Source organism: Eptatretus burgeri, chromosome 2, assembly GCF_056783735.1.
Source record: "Eptatretus burgeri isolate ZD-2024b chromosome 2, Ebu_testis_v1, whole genome shotgun sequence".
NCBI classification, from domain to species: domain Eukaryota; kingdom Metazoa; phylum Chordata; class Myxini; order Myxiniformes; family Myxinidae; genus Eptatretus; species Eptatretus burgeri.
Genome location: NC_140962.1, coordinates 18,184,031 through 18,205,464, shown reverse-complemented (window position 1 = coordinate 18,205,464; position 21,434 = coordinate 18,184,031). Strand labels below are relative to the sequence as shown.

The following is a 21,434-nucleotide window of genomic DNA, read 5'->3' as shown; positions in this document are numbered from 1 at the left end:
GATCATAATATTTTTTTCTACTCATTAAATGAGTCATTATTAAACTGAAGATTTTGAAGATTATGAGTGATGACAGTTATGATACCGAGAGTTTGTGTTCAAACGACAGTTATGACACTGAGAGTTTGTGTTCAAGCGATAGTTATGAAAGTAGTTTTATAGATGATTGTGAAAGTACCGAAGATGAATTTTAGTTTAAGTGAAGTTTTACTTTATAAATATGAATAGTTTACGAGATTTTGGGCCTCTTGAATTCCCTGATTCTCCATATGACAAATTTGAGAATTGTCCTGCGTGTGAAAGACGGGGATTAAACACAGTCAAAAGCCTATAAACAATGTATATTCTGTAATTATCTTCTAATTAATGATAATAAAGAATATAAAAAAGGAAATTAATTCTTTAAGATTTACACCAAAAATGAATTACTTTACAAGATTGATTAGAGAAATGAATGTTAAGTATGAGGGTGATAACACACCTTTCCTTACAATGGAAAAAACTGAACGTATTTGAGAAATGTTCAAAGATTGTTGTTATATATTATTCACGATTGTCATTTTCAGGGAAATATCAACACAAGATATTGCATAAAAAATAAAATAATGGATTATCTTGAAATTAAATCTGAACTTCGGATAAAATAGAGTTTCTAAAAAAGCCAATAATAAATTAAATAACCTGTTTTCCAAATATATAAATGAATGATTTTTTTACCCATTTGGGAAAATAAGTTAAAATTTAACAACCATAAAAATCTTCTAAATTCATTAAGATGTCGAATAATTGGTTCAAGCAGATGTGGAAAAACCTGCTTACTTTTAAAGATGCTCCTTACTCCCAACTTTTTAGATTATGATAATTTAATAATTTTCACAAAGTCAAGTTTTCAACCTGAGTATCAACTACTCTCACAGGGTTTTAATGCCGGTCTTCAAAAAGAAGATATAATCGGTTTATTTAAACTTCAAAACAAACTAAATGATTTCAACATTGAAGATATTGTTGTGGTTACCAAATTCGCAAACCACCATTCAGGTCCCTTAGGTGAGGTATCTCGGTAAGTACATGTGTAGTTAGGCCCGAACCCGTTGTCTAGTGGGAATACATGTCATTTATGCGTGCTGCGACTCTTCAGGATAGCCGTTTTTCTTTTACTATCTTTAATTTGGACCAACCGCCATTGTTACCACCACAACCACAACATCAACCACCAACCACAACGCCGCTTCACCACAACCGCCACGACCTTCACGTCACACCTCGCAACCGTCGCATCGCCACCGTTCTTGCGCCGCCTGTGGGTACCGGTGTTGGACTCGTGCAGGGCGCGCGCCGAACAGCGTGTACAAAATCACGGATTTTGTGCTTCAAAAACAGATCAAAAACGACACACACCCACTTTTTGCCGTCCAATCGGTGAGCGAGGGGCGAATTGGCCCCGCCCCCAGGGCGATCGATATATGCAAATTTATGGATCAAAAAGCCTTCACGCCCACTTTTTCTCGGGCCAATGGGGAGCGAGGTGAAAGGTCGAAGGGAGGGGGTCAAAGATGAGAGGGCGAAGCTACGGGGCTGATAAAAGGACCGTGTTCGTCAGTCCGGAGAGTAGGAGAGTAGGAGAGTCGAGAGCAGAGAGTCAAGACTTCGCGGGCGGTGGAGTTGGCAAGAAGGAGCTGGTCGTCGTGTGCGTTGGAGTCGGAACGGAGGGGACGGAGCTGTGGAGAGGCGGCGAGGGCAGACGAGGGGGTGCTCGCGTCGTGCAGGGAGCTGCACCCCAGGGAGGCCGACAGCGCGACCTGGCCGAGGTGGAGACGCTCGTCGCGGGACAATAAAAATCCTCCATACCCCGAGCATCAGCAACCCCCTCCTGTTTCCCCCCGCGCTGAGATAGTGCGACCAAGGGGGCCCCTTTCCCACCCCCTACCAGACACTGTCCGCGAGGCCCGCGGAGTTGAGGCGCCATCGCCGCTCCGCGTCTCATCACCAGACGGGTAGGCGCGACCCGGTCTCGGCCTCAGGCCCGCCTCATCCTTGAGGGTATTCTTTTCCTTGGTTTTGGGTATGTGTTGTCGGCGCCGTCTGTGAAGTAGAATTGTATAAGTGTTGCCGTGTGCTTGGTAGTCGGTATTAGCTCTGCATTGTTTTCGCTTTTATATTTGCTTTTTGTGTAAATGGAATTGTGTTTTTCTTTTCTGTGTGCTTTTGGTGGAATTGTATATGTGTGCTTCCCGTGTGCCGCGAATAAATGTGCTTTGTGTTGAACTGTTTCCCGCTTCGCTTCGTCATTTCTCCCATTGAATCCTCATCTTGCTTCACGTAAAGGGTTGGTAGTGGGCTGAATACGCCCGATAATTAATCGAACCGTCGAGGTCGACGATAACACCGCTCGGTTATTCTGATAGTACGGAACGGGTCGCTTAAGTGGCCCGTGTCCGAAGTCGACCTGCGGCGAGGTGCGATCGCCCGGTCTACCCTCCGCGTGGGTACTTAGGTAGGTTGAATTTGGCGAGCAACCCTATCCCACGCGGGGGCTGATTGGCTCGATCGCGGTGAGACCGAAAGGTCCACCCGTGACTGGTTCCCGGCGTTAGTCCGAGAGGGTCACGACTGGATTGTCCGTCCGGTGGGTGACGTGCCGCGATTCGAGTTACGTGGCCGTCAGCACGCCGGCGGGCGCGAATCCGCAACACTGGTGTCAGGTCGTGCGATACAAATCCATCGCCCTCCTCGCGGCACTGGTATCGGAGAACAGGAAAACGGGCTCTCCTGTCTCCAATTAAATTCACGGGAATCGGTCCAGGGGTGAGAGAAGCGACCCCCGATTCCCTCCAAATTACGAGCGAGCGAAATTAACCCTTCACGAGAAGCAAGATGGCGTCTCAAGGCGAGCGGGAGCCGGGGGTATTAGAAATGGATGTAGAATGTGTAGAATCCATGGTCCAGGATGGAATCCCCGAGCAGGAAATATTGATTGTGCAGGAACACGGACTCGCCCAACTGAACCCAGAGCCCGAAATAGGTGCGGCCGCGGTGTATGACACCTCCCCCCCCCTCTCCACCAAAACCCTTCCCCAACCCCTGCCGAAACGGCTCACTCAAGCGCACCCGACATAGCCCAGCTATTCGCCATGCTGGCGGCAATGAACAAGCAAATGGAAACGAATGCGCATGAAATGAAAAACAAAATGAAAGGCATGACCAAACAAATAATCGAAAAGATGGATGCGAATACACAAAAAATGGATGAAAAGATGGATACAAATACAAATGAAGTGAAAACGACGATGGATGCGAATACACAGCAAATAAAAAAAGAAATGAAAGAACAACGGGGTGAGACGCAGAACATGGGCCGATGCCTGCAGGCGGGCATGAAGGCCGTGACCAGGGAGCTGGGAATGGCGACTCCACGTGTAGAAGCAAACGAGCTGGAAGGGGGTGCAACGGCTGACAGGCCCGCGGTGGAGGCGGGTGAAAAAATAATTCAGGGGGCGTGTTGGGCGAGGGTCGTGACAGAGGAATCGACGGTGACCAAAAGGGAAAAATTAAATGGGGAGACCAAAACGTGTGAGACGAGACACGAGGTGACGACAAAGGAAATAATAATAGTTGAGACAAGGGAGGTAAAGGGTGAAGAGTTGGCAGTGACGGTAGCCGGGAAGGGAACGATAGAGGAGAGACTGCACGGTGAGGACGGGGTAAGTGACGCACACACACACACGGAGGTAGTGGAGGACAATGGGGGTGAGCTCGCGGAGCGTGTAGAGACCCAGTGCGAGCACCTGGATGGCCTCCTCCAGGAACGAGGGGAGGGAGTATGCCCCCTTGAGGCGAGTCACGACCAGGTGAGTTCGGTCGTGCTTTGCGAGGTTGAGGGGATGAGTGCTGTGAACGGGTGCACGGAGAGCTTGGGGGGTATAGAGGCCCCGGAGACCCTTGTGGGGACACAAATCCCCAGTGTGGTTGTCCCTGTGTGTGTGGTGCAAGGCGTGAGTGCGTCCCCGTGTGTGGAAGCGACCCCGTGTGTGAGTGGTGTGGTGGCGATGGTGCCGGAGTACGTGCTTCCCAGCACGCTTGGTGAGTGAATGAGGCACCGCGGGTGAGTGCCCTCGCGTGTGTGAGTGAGGCACGGTGTGTGGATGAGGCACAGCGGTCGAGTGCCCCCGCGTGTGTGAGTAGTATGGTTTGTGTGAGTAGTGAGGCACGTGTGAGTGAACGGCCGTGTGCAAGGGAGACCGTGTGTGTGAAAGAGCGGTATGTGAGGGAGATGTCGGTTGGCATGCGGGAGCACGCAGCCGCGTCTCCCGGTGTGAGTTTAATGGTGTGGACTGTGTGCGTCGTAACACGCAGGTATGCGTGTGTGGAATGGAGACGGAGACGGCGACATGGGAGAAACGAAAGCCGAGTAGCGGCTGTAGTTGTTTCGGGGACCGTGCCGGGTTCACCCAGCAGTGAGCACGCGGTTCGTGCTGTGCAACGCACGAGACCACCACGTGCTCGCTTGCGAGAGTGAAGTCCCGGTCCGGAAACGCACGCGGTGGATTTGCCGATCCCGCGGACGGACAAAGTTTAGGCAGGATAATGGATTTGGACCGGATGGGTTCTCCACGCGATCGTGTGTGTTAAGCTCCAACGGGCAAAGCACATGTGTTCGCGTGGGGAACCCCTCGAGACGTGGGGCTTGTGTTTTTTTTATGCGCACGGTGACGTCATGGCTGTACGTGGGGTTGGAATCCGGCAGGAGGGGTATCCCCGCCGGATGGTACCGTCCAAGGGGGGACGAGGAACACGTGCGGCTGCATGACGTCACGGGCAGGTGTAAAGGGCGCGAGTTGCCGCGCAGGTGCTGCGCATGAAAAAAAAAAAAAAAGGGGGCAAGCCTCACTTTCGGGTGCACAGGATTCCTGGGCAAGGGGTGAAAGACCCCCTTACCCTGGGCACAGGATGGAAACTAGTTAGGGGGAAGGGTTAGCTTAGCTAGACCGACTTCATGGGGCAGGGGTAAGTCCTCATGGAGTCCGTGGAATGGATTAGGTAGAGGGATTTAGATGAGCTTTAGGTTGGGAAATTGATTAATGGGATTATTTGGAGACAGTGACAGACTTTGGATGTGGAGTGGGGACGTAGCTTAGCTACGTAGTGTTAAAAGGAACGTGCTTTAGTGTAAGGGACGACGTGGGAGCACGAGTTAGTTAGGGGATGTAGTTAGAAGAATGGCAGAGTTCAGCGGTGAGTGTGTTGAAGAGTTGAAGAGTTGTGAGGTGAGTACATGATGAGTGAGTGAGGCCAGCGGGTCTGTGTGAGTGGAGCGAATTGGGAATGCATGGTGCGATGAGTGATGGGGGGAGGAGTGACTCCCGCCCAAGGGACCCCGGGGTCAGTGTAGATTGAGTTAGCTGGGTTAGTCAAATTGAAAAATGGAGGTCGTTTTGTTGTTGGTGGGAAAGTAGGCTCGAGACCCATTTGGAGGGGTGCAGGAGCCCTGTTGACGGGCTTGGGAGCGTGGCTGCGAAAGGTGAGTATCGCTGAGTGGGTACCCCGGGCACCAGGCTAGTCGGCCGCGGTAGGCCAAGGGCCCATGGGGGGCCGGGATAGAGTAGTGGGCACGGGTGCGCCTGCTTGGTGCGGGGGCCCGGGGCGCCATTAGCCGCGTGGGCAGTGTTGTGGGCACGGGTGACCCTCGGAAAGGGGCCCGGGAGGCCGGCCTGCCACGTGTGCGTTTCAGGGGAGGTGCCATGGGGGGCACTCCCCGTTGTTAGGGAGCTGGTAGGCTCGGAGGCAGTGTAGTGCCCGGGGGTGCCATAGCGGGAGATTCGGCAGAGGGTCGTGCCTGCCAAAGGGAGCCACGTGTCCCAGCCAGGAGACCGTGTGAGGGCACGGAGCGAAAATTGGGGGGGCGAGGCCCGAAATTGTGAGGACACCAACACAGGCGACGGGAATCTGGGTTTATAGAACCAATAGTTTAAGCGAGAGGCGCTTGTTGAAAGCCCCGGGGTAGTTTAACAGTTAAATGGTTAGGGTAGATTAGGAGATGTACCCCTCCGCACCATCCATCCCCTCGCTCTCGTTGTGGGCCGCTGGACCCACTTTGGGTTAGATCGCCGAACTCTGGGGAGGCCATTCTGAGGCTTCGTTGGGCCTCGACACAGGACGTTAGCTCTCCCTTGTTCCCCTCCGGGAAGGGAACGTAGGGGTTGGGAGTAGGCTAGGTGACAGGATAGGTTAGCCGAACAAGGACGATAAAGGGGGTTAGGGGACGATTTATAGTGGGGGAGTAAAAATAAAAACAACAGAAAAAAATTAAGTTGGGGCTAAATTGGGGTTTGACAAATTAAGGGAGTGGGTATGTACAGTGACAGGCAAAGGCGATAGGTTGGGAGGGAGACAGGTAGGTAGGTCGGAGCCCGCCTTCCAAGTGGCCAGCACCTCCACCAACCTCCACTGAACGGCAAGAGCTGGCCAACTTCATCGGCTGGCCGTGTTTTGCTTCAAGGCGGAGGCCGGCCAACTTCATCTGCAGCTGCTGTGCTGCAAGGCCCGTGCCGGCCCACTTCATCGGCAGCTGTTGTTTTGCTGCAAGGCCTGTGCCATCGGCTGGCCGTGTTTGCTTCAAGGCCTGTGCTGGCCACTTCATCTGCTGGCTGTTTTTCTTCAAGGCCTGTGCCGGCCAGTTCATCTGCCGGCTGTGTTTGCCTGCAGCGGCCTTCTTCTGCGGGCTGTGTTGCCTGCTGCCTTTGCCATGCCATGCCCACTGCCCACGTTCACCAGCCCCGTTCAATTTTGCTTTGCCCCCCCCCCCCCCTGTTCATTTCCATGTGCGCCAGGATCCGCAAGGCAACAGTTTGCAAGCTGCGAGAACTGCCCTGTTGGCAGCTACAACACGGGCCTGCAGTGGCGGCCCGTGCACCGTGTTTGTGTTCATCCATCCATCCGTTGTGTTCATTGCGTGTGCCACTTGAGCTGGCACGGAGACTGCGTTTGTGCAGCCCATGCACCGTTGTGGTTCACTGCGTTCAGTTCAAAAGGGAAGGCCTTGGACTGCGTGTGAGCAGCCAGCCACGTTCCCTGTCACCTGCATTGTTTTGAGCCAGAGACTGCATGCGGGCAGCTTGGCTCCCTGCTAACTGCTTTCTTTTTGCAGAGTTCAATGATCCTGGGCCATGGTTTAGTGTAAAATTTGTAAGTTAAGGTTAAGATGTACTGTAAATATGAGTGCGCCCCCCGGCATGTCTGTCTAGCGCCGGCAATTTTATTTAAGTCGTCCGTGTGAGTGAGTTTGTTTAGATAGTTACGCAGCCCTCAGGTTATTTATTTTGGGGACACGAATACCATGAATGTCGCACTCAGGGATCCGTAGGTAAAATGTACTCGGGGAAAACTACACATGATGGCACACGAAAATTTGACGACTCGGGACGAGTCTGTAAAAAGGGGAGGGGGTAGTGTTGTGGTTACCAAATTCGCAAACCACCATTCAGGTCCCTTAGGTGAGGTATCTCGGTAAGTACATGTGTAGTTAGGCCCGAACCCGTTGTCGAGTGGGAATACATGTCATTTATGCGTGCTGCGACTCTTCAGGATAGCCGTTTTTCTTTTACTATCTTTAATTTGGACCAACCGCCATTGTTACCACCACAACCACAACATCAACCACCAACCACAACGCCGCTTCACCACAACCGCCACGACCTTCACGTCACACCTCACAACCGTCGCATCGCCACCGTTCTTGCGCCGCCTGTGGGTACCGGTGTTGGACTCGTGCACGGCGCGCGCCGAACAGCGTGTACAAAATCACGGATTTTGTGCTTCAAAAACGGATCAAAAACGACACACGCCCACTTTTTGCCGTCCAATCGGTGAGCGAAGGGCGAATTGGCCCCGCCCCCAGGGCGATCGATATATGCAAATTTATGGGTCAAAAAGCCTTCACGCCCACTTCGGAACGGAGGGGACGGAGCTGTGGAGAGGCGGCGAGGGCAGACGAGGGGGTGCTCGCGTTGTGCAGGGAGCTGCACCCCAGGGAGGCCGACAGCGCGACCTGGCCGAGGTGGAGACGCTCGTCGCGGGACAATAAAAATCCTCTATACCCCGAGCATCAGCAACCCCCTCCTGTTTCCCCCCGCGCTGAGATAGTGCGACCAAGGGGGCCCCTTTCCCACCCCCTACCAGACACTGTCCGCGAGGCCCGCGGAGTTGAGGCGCCATCGCCGCTCCGCGTCTCATCACCAGACGGGTAGGCGCGACCCGGTCTCGGCCTCAGGCCCGCCTCATCCTTGAGGGTATTCTTTTCCTTGGTTTTGGGTATGTGTTGTCGGCGCCGTCTGTGAAGTAGAATTGTATAAGTGTTGCCGTGTGCTCGGTCGTCGGTATTAGCTCTGCATTGTGTTTTCGCTTTTATATTTGCTTTTTGTGTAAATGGAATTGTGTTTTTCTTTTCTGTGTGCTTTTGGTGGAATTGTATATGTGTGCTTCCCGTGTGCCGCGAATAAATGTGCTTTGTGTTGAACTGTTTCCCGCTTCGCTTCGTCATTTCTCCCATTGAATCCTCATCTTGCTTCACGTAAAGGGTTGGTAGTGGGTTGAATACGCCCGATAATTAATCGAACCGTCGAGGTCGACGATAACACCGCTCGGTTATTCTGATAGTACGGAACGGGTCGCTTAAGTGGCCCGTGTCCGAAGTCGACCTGCGGCGAGGTGCGATCGCCCGGTCTACCCTCCGCGTGGGTACTTAGGTAGGTCGAATTTGGCGAGCAACCCTATCCCACGCGGGGGCTGATTGGCTCGATCGCGGTGAGACCGAAAGGTCCACCCGTGACTGGTTCCCGGCGTTAGTCCGAGAGGGTCACGACTGGATTGTCCGTCCGGTGGGCGACGTGCCGCGATTCGAGTTACGTGGCCGTCAGCACGCCGGCGGGCGCGAATCCGCAACAATATAATACAACTATTTTGTGGTACACAGAGATATAAAAAGAAATCAAAACCGATAACTTGTATTCTTCATGATAATATGGATGATATTCCTTCTCACCAAGATTTGAATAAATCAAACAAGAACCTCGTTATCTTTGATTGTGTTAATGAGATTAATCAAACGGTAATGGACAGCGACGACACAAGAGGAAGACATTCTTCTCGTAATTGTGTTTATCTTAGTCAATCATACTTTCAACTCCCTCGTCATTCCATAAGAAACAATGCTCATACTTATATTTTATACAAGTTAAATTCAATAGATATGAACAATTTTTGGAGAGACAATTGTTCTGCATTATGTAGTAAAAAGTAATTTGAGGATTATATGAAGCACACGACTGAAAAATATAAATACATTGTGAAACAAGATGAGATATTGTTGCGAATTTGCGCCCGCCGGCGTGCGGACAGCCACGTGACTCGAATCGCGGCACGTCGCCCACTGGACGGACAATTCAGTCGAGACCCTCTCGGACCAACGCCGGGAGCTAGTCACGGGTGGGGGTTTAACCTCACTACGATCGTGCCAATTGCCCACCCGCGCAGGATAGGGTCGCTCGCCAAATTCGATCTACCTAAGTTGCTGCGCGAATGGTCGACCGGGCGATCGCACCACGCCACAGGCCGACTCCGGACACGAACCGCTTAAGCGGTCTGTTCCGTGCTACAGTGATAACCGAGCGGTGTTATCGTCGGCCTCGACGGTTCCGATTAATTATCGGGCGTATTAAGCCCACTACGAACCCTTTACGTGAAGCAGGATGGAGGGTCAATAAAGAAAAGACGAAGCGAAACGGGAAAACAGTTCACACAATGCACATTTATTACGTGACACACGGAGAGCACACATATACAGCCGAACAGTCAAAATGCACATATAGCAGTTACAACAAAAGAAACAATGACGTAGAGTTACTACCGACTACGCGCACACACGGCAACACTTATACAATTCAACTTTACAGATAGCGCCAACACACATTTACTCAAAAGCAAAGGAAAGAAGCCACCCTCATCGACAAGGGGGCAGACGGGCCTGTAGGCCAATATGCGCGCGTGACCTGAAGGAGCGGCCAGGTCCGCGAGACCGGGTGGGTCCTACCCGCGTCCTCATGACGCGTTGGCAGACGAGCCGCAGATGTGGCCGCGTGGCTGTGCCCCGACTCCGTGCTCCTTGGCGGGTTTCGTTGGCACGACGTTTGGAGTGGGGTCGGAACGGGGCCCTCTTTGTTCCACTATCTCAGCGCGGGGGAAAAGGGGGAATTGTTGATGCCCTGGGGGAGGGAGAATGGCTGGATGGCTTTGGTCCCGCGACGAGTGATCTCCCACCGCGACCTCGTCGCCGACCGCCGTCCTTCTCGCCTCGGACCCGAGCTCCTTGGCCTCTTCCCACAACTCTCCTCAGCCGACTGCAGAAGCCAACTCGATGCCTTCGCCACCCGACTCCACTCTCTGCCGCTGCCACACTCTGCCGTTGCCACACTCTGCCGTTGCCACACTCTGCCGCTGCCACACTCTGCCGCTGCCACACTCTGCCATTGCCACACTCTGCTCTTCCAACCAAATACTGACTCTGCCTCGATTCGCCTTGTGCTCGCCGTTTTATAGGCCGGCAGGAGAAAACAATATGCAAATTTCCGGATCAGGATGACCTCGGGGGCGGAACCACGCTCGCCAATTGGACGGAGGAAAAGTGGGCGTGAACCTCCCCTGATCCTAGAATTTGCATATATGGATTTCACACAGACGCGCCTGGAGGCGGGGCCAAGCCGCTCTGCGCTTGCTAATTGGACGGATCAGAAGTGGGCGTGTAGCGTTCTTGATCCGAATTCTCCCTCGGAAAGGCCGCTATTTGCACTCGCGGCTCGGTCCGTATCTTGAACGAGCCCAAGACAGCCCGACGCTCAGTGTTTACAGGTGATGCGGGAATGGCCGTAGAAGGAGAGAGGTGAGGGTGGTGGAGGGTTTATCGGTGGTGGTTTGATGGTTATGGTGCCGTTTGGGAATGACGGTGATGCGATGTTTGCGGGATTGAGTTGTGAAGGTAAAAGTCGTGGCTGTTGGCGTTGTTGTTGTTGTTGTTGTCTGAGGGTTGGAGCGTGGTTGTAGTTGGTGACGATGGCTGACGTGGTGGTTAAAGTGGTTGTTGTGTGATGGCGGTTGAGACGTGGTTGGTTCAAAATAAAGATAGAACAGAAAAACGGCTCTCTCAAAGCGTCGCAGCCCGAATGAATCACATAGATTCCATCCAAACAACGGGTTTGGGGCTAACTCCACATGTACTTTGAGTTATCTCACCTACGGACCCTGAATGGTGGTTTGCGAATTTCCACATCCGTCACAACATTGAGGGATATATTTTTTGTTTTATAAACAATTGCATATATAAATGTCAACTATTATTATAAATCTTGTGGGTAAATCTGCTTCTGAAAAAAAACTTTCATAAATCAAGGGTCTTGTATAGTACAAATGAGAATATTTTAAATCTTCTTAAAAAACACCCTGTGATACGCATTGTATCGACAACAACGAGAGCAATAATACCTGGAGAAGTAGAAGGTGAAGATTATCACTATATTTCAGTCGAGGAACATATGCGATTGAGGAATGAAGGTCAAATATTTGAGGAGGTTTCTCTTGGTACAACAAAATATTCACATTGTAAGAGTGAGTTAAAGAAACTAAAATCTGGTGGTTTTGGGATATTAGAAACTAATTCAAAAGGAATGAGACAAATTATTAAACATCTGAGTTGGGTTAAGATTTTATCATTCGGTTTTGATGTTGATGAGGAAACTCAACGCAAATGTATGAAAAGCAGAGATTCAAGTATTAGTGAAGAAGAAATTACAACTCGTGTTAATGTTAATGAAGAATTTGATGAAAAATTTAAAGAAACGGATTTATTTGAACACATCTAATTTAATGATGAAGAAAAGGAAAATTTCCCTGTTGATCTTTACAACACATTAAATGATATTTTCCAATAAATAAATGGATGTGAAAAAAACAGCAAGAAGATTTCAGGAACATCAAGAGTTGGTTTCAAAAGTTGTAAAAACAGGAAGACATAAAGAAGAAACGCAAACAGAAAGTAACCAGTGAAGAAGTATTTGAAAGAAAACAAGAGAAATTTTTTTTTAACCACTTTAAAAAACTTCCCAAGAAAAAATTATTAGTGTTTCCACAGTTCCCACATTACAATATACAGTCATGCGCCGCTTAACGACGTTCTGGGCAATGACGGATCGCATATACGACGGGTCTGCCAGCTCTGGAAAAAAAAATGTAGCTGAAAAATTCCTATCGCAGAGTGATGGAGCCGACGTAGCACTGCCAGTCGTATAAAATAGCACATGCAATTATGTACACTGTACAGTACATAATACCTCATAATGATAATAAACGACAGTGTGACCCCGTTATAATGCGATCGTTGAGGTCCATAAAATGTTATCGCGAAAAAAGCAGGGTCGTGCTAAATTGGGATTCAAGGAAATCGGCTTTCAAACTGAACCAATATTTCCACGTTTACCTTCTCGCAAGTAAATTACCTTTGAATTGAAGAATTCCGCGAATAAATCGTTGTTGTTCCAGTCGAAATTAAAACACGTTTGTTTTTAGTGAAGCTTTTTAAGTTGTTAAAACAATCGCACTGTTCCGAAAATATATATCACAATTGACAGGTGCTCGTTTCTTCATTTGTAAATAATAACATCGATGCAATGATTACGTATTTATAAAATCCAAATGCTATTTATTCATCTTTCTATAATCGATGCGAGAGGAGATTGTAATCTGCTGCTAACAACACCGATGGCAGTCATGAAGAGCACAAAGGTAAAACTAACGTGTCTTCCGTCTCTCTTGGATGTGTGTTACAATTGCCGACAGTATTCAGTACAGTAACATGCTGTACAGGTTTGTATCCGAGGAGCAATAGGCTACACCATACAGCCTCGGTGTCTAGTTTTGTGTAAGTACGATGTTCGAAAACGAAAAAAGAAAAAATGATGTTCGCACAACGACGACGTCGCTTAACGACGCGTTTCTCAGAACGTAACCCCGTCGTTAAGTGGCGCATGACTGTACTCCGAAAAAACTTCAAATGTTGAAATATTTCAGTCAAATGACGGAGGAAGAATCAGAGCATATCGGAGCTTTTGATGATGGATTATTTCAACAATTGGAAGAGATTAATCAACCCACTGATTATATTGTGAATGCTCTTCAAAACAATGAATATTCAGCAGATTCAAAAACCAAAGCAGGACTCATTCCAACAGAACAACCAGCAATATTTCATCTTGTTCAAGAAAAGGTATTGATATTTAATGATGAATTAAAGTTCTTGGGTTTTGCTCAACCCCCTGTTAAACTAACTCTTTGATTAATGTTTCTTCTCACAAAAGACTGAAGACAAGGTTCAACTGTGAGGGATGAATCAAAGTATATTGATAAACTATTGGATTTGAAAAATAATGATAACAGAGTATATATTGATCTGCTGAACACTCTTAATAATAGGGTTAGTATTTCTGGTAAAAGTTGGAAAAATGAGGATGAACACATTATTCAGGCTTTAAGTATCCTTGGTTCAGGTATTAGTTTTCTTCCAAATGACCCATCGCAATTAGTTAGACTGTTATTGTTGTTCGGTCGTAAGAAGGCTGGAAATAACAATTGTTTTAATGAAGCATCAGCCATTTTAGACCAGTTGATGAACGTGAAAATAATTAATAAATCTCAAAAAAAGACATTTTATCTCATTAAATAAGATGAGAAGCACAATCCTAAGTTTTAATTTCACAACAAGCGACCACACGTCTTCATTCCCATACCCACTACAAGTTGACACAACAAAAGAACATGAGGCGTCTTTATTGTCCATGGAAACTTATAATACCCCTTATTTAATATCACCGAGAAAAATGACAAGTTTAGTTATAATCCATGAAGTGGATACAAAACGATAACAGTTTCACCCGGAGCACATGAGATTTCTCAAATATCTTCCGAAATTGTTCGTCTTATGAAAGAACAGGGTGATGAACCAAAAAATATTGTCATAGATATTCAAAAACATACTTCAAAATCAACGATGAAACTTAAAAATAACTACCAGGTTGATTTCACAATTGATCATTCATTTTGAGAGTTATTGGGTTTCTCCTAAAAAAGATTGAAACCAATGGGACGTTTTTCAGTGATAATGTCATTCAAATATCCTCAGGAATAAATTCGGTATTATTTCACTGTGATTTGATTGATGGTGCTTATAATGATGGAATAAGAACAAATACAATATTTTCATTCAGCGCATACTCAACCCCAATTGGTTATAAATTCAATATGGAACCCAAGAATCTGGTTTATCGACCTGTCAGGAAAAACCATACACAGAGTAAATTTTAGGAGAACTGACCAAGATAATCGCATGATTTATTTTAATGGAGAAATTATATCCATCAGAATTCACCGACATGAAGTTTTCCAATAAATAAATACAATTGTTATTGTGAGGAAACACGAGTTGGGAAAATATAAAATAATTACAGGGGATGGGATGTTCCTTTCCCCATACTACAAGGGTGAAGGTATATATCTTGAGAGAGGATACTATCAACCGAAGAGACAAAGGGGTGTCGGACATCAATTTAGAGGAGATGGGATAATTGATACTCTAATGGGTATGGGTTCAACTATTCTTAAACATAAAGACCTAATTGGTTCAGCTGCTTCTGCTGTGGGAAATGTATTGGGTGCTATAAAGAGTATAAAAGATGCCCAAAAGGAATCTCATAAGTTATAAGCAATAAAAGAAATTAAGAAAGGCAAAACTCAGTTGTCTCCCCAAGAACGACAGAAAATAATTCGAATACTTGGGTCAGGGTTTCAAAAGTTTAAACATCTTTTTTCCTAAATAAATACAACTATGGAAGCAATTGATAGTATCGATGATTTGGATGATACCATTGTTATCTCAAACTCCACTAAAAAGAAGATTACTTCAAGGTAAATGCAATAACTGGAACAGATTGGAATGCAAATGGAACGAAAAGTTGTGAAATAAATAATCAACAAACTTATTTGAATCTATCCGAAAGCTTCTTGTTGTGTAAATTTACATTCACTAAGGCTGTGAATAACACAAACGCAACACTCATAAATGATTTCTTCTGGAAAATGTTTGATAGTATTCGTTTGTACATTGGAACACAAGAAGTTGAAGCGGTTGATTATGTCTCTGCTGTATCTGAAATGATGAAATTTACACGATATCATTTGGTGATAGAATGGGAAAGGGGGCTGTCTAAGGTTTTATTCCTGATATGTCAACGGGAACAAACACAGACCCTGGATATAGTCAAAGGAAAGAAATGTATAATGATGATTCAAAAACAGGTAATAGTTTTACTGTGGCAGTTCCTCTTAAAGGTATATTTGGATTTTGTGATCATGATGAAGTTCTGTTTGGTCTTAAAATTAGATTTCAACTTCAAAGGAATCATAATGAAAATAAATTACTTTTTGGTGTTGGTAATGCTTTTGGCGATCAGAATAAATTTGTAATTGATGAAATGAGTTGGTATATTAGTGAATATACTCCTAATCTTAAAACAGAAGAGATGTTGAATGGAAGACAACTCAAAGAAGCCACTCAATGTATCATTCCTTAATAGAAGATGTCAACACGTTAAACTGAACCATACCACTTACACATGGAATTTGGGTGTTCTGGAAGGAAAGCCACGATATCTGTGTGTCATTTAAAAAAAAAAACAGATGGTGATACTGCCACTGATAAAAATAATGCATTGAGTGATAATGCTAAGGTGAAACAATTTTGTGTTTCTCGAGATCGAACATTTTATCCACGAGATAGACTGGAAATTAATTGGGAAAAAAATGATTATGCTGAAGCATACAAGTCTTCCCAAAAGGTGTGCGAAAGCAATGGAATTAAAGAACCTATTTTGGATATGACATCATTTAAAAGTTTGTATACAATCTCTGCGATTGACCTGAGTGCTCAAAAGGAATCTATAAAGCCTAATCGAGTAGATACTTCCCTATTACTATACATTGAAAGAGGAGAGAATGAAGAAGTTGATACATATTGTTTGCTTTTGGAAGAAACAGAATTACAGATTAATACAGATAATGGTGTTATGATTAGTCTCAGATAATTTTTTTTGGTAAATAAATGAGTGGTAAAGTCTCAACTGGGGTATATGTTAATAAAATTAATCTTCATAAACTATCACCTTGAATTCTAAAATAAAAAGCCTTGCAGGATTAACGTTCATACAATTCAGAGAAAAGGGGCAGTAAGACTTGATGTTTTGATCACAAGAGAACAGGTGAAAATCTTGAATGATACTGGCTCACTTAAAATTAAAATGACAAAACCAATGTTGAAGAAATATTCAATAAGAGAGACGAGTGGAGGATTTCTCCCATTTCTAATTCCTTTATTTCCTGGTTTAAGTGTGGGTGGAGCATTGACGGGCGGTATTTCAGCAGCGGTGAAAACTTCCAACGAAAGAAAGGCTTAACTCCAGGCTCAAAAATAATTGGAAAGACATAACAAAGAGTTGGAGAAACAAAGTAGTGGAAGTGGTGTAATTGTAGATGTTGCTGAAAAACTTGAAAGTCTGCCTCATAAAACTAGATTGTTAATTGGTGATATGCTTTCTTCTATCTCACAAGCAGGTGTAAAATTAACTTAAAGGGGTAATGGATTATATCTTTCTCATAAATAAATGAGCATTGACGAGTGGTTTAAATTACTTGGAAAGAATACAACATCAAATTCAGAACTTGACCAATATTGTAAGAAATGAAAAATTCATAATGTGGTTATTTGTATGAGAGATGAATTAACAAACGTGTCTAAACATACAAAGAGTATTATTATGAACTTGGAAGATAATAATGGGAACGGTTCTCATTGGGTTTGTATTTTTAATAGTCAAGACAAATATTATTTTGATAGTTTTGGTCTTCCACCACCTGTTGAATGTAGATGTATATATATATATATATATATATGTATATATATATGTATATGTATGTGTATATGTATGTGTGTGTATATATATATATATATATATATATATATATGTATATGTGTATATTTATATGTGTATATATATATATATATCTATATATATATATATATATATATATATATACACATCAATATATATATATTTTATATATATATATATATATATATATATATATATATATATACACATCAATATATATATATATATATTTTATATATATATATATATACACATCAATATATATATATATATATATATATATATATATATATATATATATATATATATATATATATATATATATATATATATATATATATATATATATATATATGGACGTGGACGGTGAGAATGTAGATGGCGAATGTTGTACGAATTTGGAACGGACGGATCCACATGCGGGCCCATGTGTGAAGCTCCCCGTGCTGCGCGCCGCGTGTTCTGTTCGCGGAACATGCAGAGCCGGTTCCCGGGACGATGCGCTCGTGCGGGCCTGCATGGGAAACCGCGCAGGTTCGGTGCGCAGGTGACGTCACTGGGGACCTCGCGGCCCGCATTGGCTCGCATGGCGGACCCCTTGAAGGCGAGCGCTTGCGATGCGCAGGGCTACGATAAGGCCCCATGTATTGGCCAACGGAAAGGGACGTGCGTGCTGTAAACTGCTGCCCTGGAGATGCAAGGTTCGTGGGGCCTTGCCCCGAGTACACGAAAGCCCGGCCAGGATGTGGTAAGCATCCTGCCTCAGCAAAGGAGCATTAGATAGTGGGAAGGGTTTAGCGTCGATAGACAGGCCTCATGGGGCAGGAACAGTTCCTCATCGGGCCCGTGGAACAAGTTAGAGGGAATGTTAGGTTATATTTAGAAATGGATTTTGGGAGACACGGATGGACATGGAATGTGTAGTGGGGACGTAGCTTAACACTAGCGTTAAAAGGAACGTGCATTAGTGTAAGGGATGACGGGGAGCACGAGTTCGGGGAATTTAGTTATTTTGGGGAAGAGTTAGGGGAAGAATTTTTTTCCCTTCAAATCAGGCCATGATTAATGATTTTCAATGGTTTTCAGAAGAAGAAAAAAATTCCATTTGGTGTCTCTAATAATGAACACACCTGTGTGTCAATGGAGATATGGCACCTGTCAAAACAGCCGTGAAAATCTTCACCACTTATTCAAAGTGAATACCATTGACGAAACCATGTGAAGGTGACAATTTCCCTCCTTTATCCCTCATCTATTTCCCTTATCCCAACTTTCTCTCTATTTCAACAGGATTGACTTGATCAGAAATGGCGACATGCTGCGCAAGTATGAAAAACTGGTTCAAAAAATTTAAGGTGAAATACACAAAATCATGTCTCCCCAACACCATGTCAAGGGAAAGCAACACTCTTGAGAAACGGTCACCACAACGACCTTCTTTACAAATTTCTAAACACCTGTTGATGTTTTTTTTTAATCTTCCCGATAGAAATCAGCAAAAACTGAGGAAAAGGGCTGTGTCTCAACGTTGCCTGAAAATGAGGTACACGTGGCACAGGTGGTACAGGAACCACAAAACACTCCTGAGGAGCAGCAACAAGAGGAGAAATACAATGAACAGGTATCTGGCTTTAGGAGTTCAATCACGTTAACTTCAGTTTTGAAACCATTTCTTGCTCAACTTGACATAACTGAACAAACATGACATAACTGTTTTCGAAATACCTGCAATCACTGAACAAATAATTCATACAGAACTCAAAGAAGCTTGTTACCTCTGCCATGGAAGGTGGATGGAGGTGATGCTTTCACTCTTGTCTTTATCTGTCTTGTCTGTTTGTCCATTTGTTTTACTGTGAGCAGGATATATCAAAAAGTTGGGACGGATTCGGCCAAAATTTGGTGGAAAGGTTGGGTCCATGCCAGGAGGAATTCATTACACTTTGGTGAAGATACTGATCAGAATCCGGATCTGAGAATTTTTAAAGTGATTCTTCACACTTGAGAGATTGGTACAAAAATGATATTAGAGCACAATGTCTCAAAAAGCTGTGGATGGATTTGGACGAAACTTGGTGGACAAGGGTGTGCTACAAGGAATAACCAATTCAATTTAAGTGAAGGTCCCGATCCAGATACGACAATTTTGAAAAATTATTTTGAAGCGATTTCTCACTGTTGGGGCCACAATGGGGCCCAAAACGATATATAGCATGATACAGTATTTCAAAGAGTTATGCACAGGTTATGACACAACTTGGTGGTTGAATTGGTTAGTTGAAACCAAAATCTAATCGGCTTGTTCTTAAGGTCCAGATTCGGATCCGGCCTATCAGTGGCATACAAAGCATAAGTTTTTCAGCCTGACATAGCTATGCACTCCACCGAGTGCTGTTTTAGTTATCTACATGGTTTCACTTTTGCAAATTGATGAATTGATACCACGTGTTGAAATGCATGATCAATGGAGTCGTGAGTTTCTTTTTTCCAATCAGAACAAGAAAATGATAATGATGTCTCAAAGAATTCAGCATTTAGAGCAGATGCAACAGAATGATCACCAACAGGCAAGTTCTTTCTGAGATTTACTCACAGTACATTATCGTATTTCCTTTGGTTAATCATGTCTATCATGTCACACAATCCATGCGCTTTCCCTCCCGCATGCTATTATTATCCTCGACCTGTGCTGCCTGACATGCTTATCGATCTGACTTGCAGAATAAGTCCATCCTGGTGGAGATGAAAAAAAAAGACGAGCACTATGAGGACTTGTGTTCTGAAAACAGGGCACACATGCACTACATTAAAGAAATGGACCTCAAATTTCTGCTCATGGAGGGAAAACTGCAGCAAAGACACCTACAGCAAAATGAAGATGAACAAGAATGGAGAAAACAGGTAGGAACCCTTACATGGTATTTCTTCTTCTTTGTACACCCTTCTGTATGAGTGATCAATTCACTCATTATCATGATCTATGCTTTTATGTGTAAATGATTATCTTTGGTGGTGTTTCTTCTTGATACTATTTCTGCTTCTTCATGAGCACAATTTTTCTTCTGCACAGATCGATTTGCTTTCACAATTGCTGAAAGTGAAGGACAAAGAAATCGAAGAGATTACATCGAAAAATGAGGGACTTTCAAACATTGTGAGCAAGCTGTCAGAAGTGGACAATCAGCTTCAGGAACAGCAACAGAATCACTGCAACCAAGTAAGCAATCATTATCAAACATGTGGGACGACAGATGACAAGAGGGGGAAGATCATGTTCACCTCCGCATGTTCTAATGGATTTTAACACCTTGCAGGTCATGCTGCTCATGAGACATTTACAAATGGAAGATTACTCGTGGGGGGAGGGGGGGGGATAAGTGGTGCTTGAAAATATAGCACTAAATTAAGTCTTTAACCAGCCTCACATCAGTGTGTTCCATTTATTTTGTCCGTGTCTCTTTCATGACTTGAACTACATTTATAATTTGACGATATCTTTTATAAAAATCTTTTTTCCAAAGTGTAATTTTTATCGATTTTCACAAGTTTCAGATTCCTCATGATATTTTGTTGCTGATGAAGCTTTCAATCCAAAACGGTGCTTATCACTCATAGGATGGTCGACTTTATCCTTTGGGTCTGATCGAGCTTGTAATGTATTGTCACGCCCTTGAATGACCACGAGAACTTTCAATGACATGCTGCCGACAGCGACTAAGGTTGTGTCCAAATCAAATGCGCTCAATCATCTTCCTCAAATTGATCACGTGCGTGATTGAAAGACTTCGTGATGAATCCTTCTCGGGCTATTTTAAAAATATAATCAAAAATAAATTGGCAGTGTTGTGAAAAGCTGGCGGGATGATGTGGGATCGACATGTCTGTGCACTTGTCTGAGCCAGCCTGTTTTCAGAAGTGGTGATGTATTGTAAGAGATGACGGGAGCACGAGTTGGGGGAATTTAGTTAGTTTTCAGAAGATGCAAACTTGAATCTCAGTCCAGATGCAAACTTTCATTCTGATGTCTCAGAGGCAGCGTGATTCATCAATGTGTGTGTGGTCCCTCAGATGTACCTGAAATCAGGCACCCTGTCTTCCGGCGTTAGTTTGTGGACATGAGTGTCTAATACTGGTGTTGATTGTAATTTGTGGAATTCTATGTGTACTTTGCACCTTCAATCACAATTGAATCCATTTTGTTCTTGAGTGAGGTACCTTCATAAATTCCTGATGTTTATTGATTGAGGGACAGAAGGGGTGCTCAATTGTGGAGCTGTGTGGTCTTGAATATATTTCCAAACGATGTCCGTTCCGGTTCTTGAGCGACGGTGGCAGTTCTGCTTCAGGGTCTCTGCTGACTTTCTCAAAGATAAGTTTTCCGGTTGTTTTTGTCGC

General features: G+C 44.9%; 1 protein-coding gene and 2 long non-coding RNA genes across 3 annotated transcripts in view; 2 read left to right on the top strand and 1 right to left on the bottom strand.

Moving 5' to 3' along the window:
* LOC147031510 (uncharacterized) overlaps window positions 1-19,606 on the top strand; it is a 39,220-nt gene extending 19,614 nt beyond the window's left edge. The window contains exons 2-4 of the long non-coding RNA XR_015051865.1: window positions 18,330-18,394; window positions 18,529-18,660; window positions 19,535-19,606. This is a non-coding gene — a long non-coding RNA (uncharacterized LOC147031510). The remainder of the gene's footprint in view (window positions 1-18,329; window positions 18,395-18,528; window positions 18,661-19,534) is intronic.
* Window positions 1-21,434, bottom strand: part of LOC147031502 (uncharacterized) — a 566,858-nt gene that overhangs the window by 93,294 nt on the left and 452,130 nt on the right. The gene's annotated exons all lie outside the window — the stretch shown is intronic.
* The window catches only part of LOC147031509 (uncharacterized), an 18,137-nt gene continuing 16,469 nt past the window's right edge, over window positions 19,767-21,434 (top strand). Inside the window, exons 1-2 of the mRNA XM_085864287.1 lie at window positions 19,767-19,940; window positions 20,110-20,256. Coding sequence (XP_085720413.1) covers window positions 19,782-19,940; window positions 20,110-20,256 — 306 coding nt within the window. The 5' untranslated portion in view covers window positions 19,767-19,781. The remainder of the gene's footprint in view (window positions 19,941-20,109; window positions 20,257-21,434) is intronic.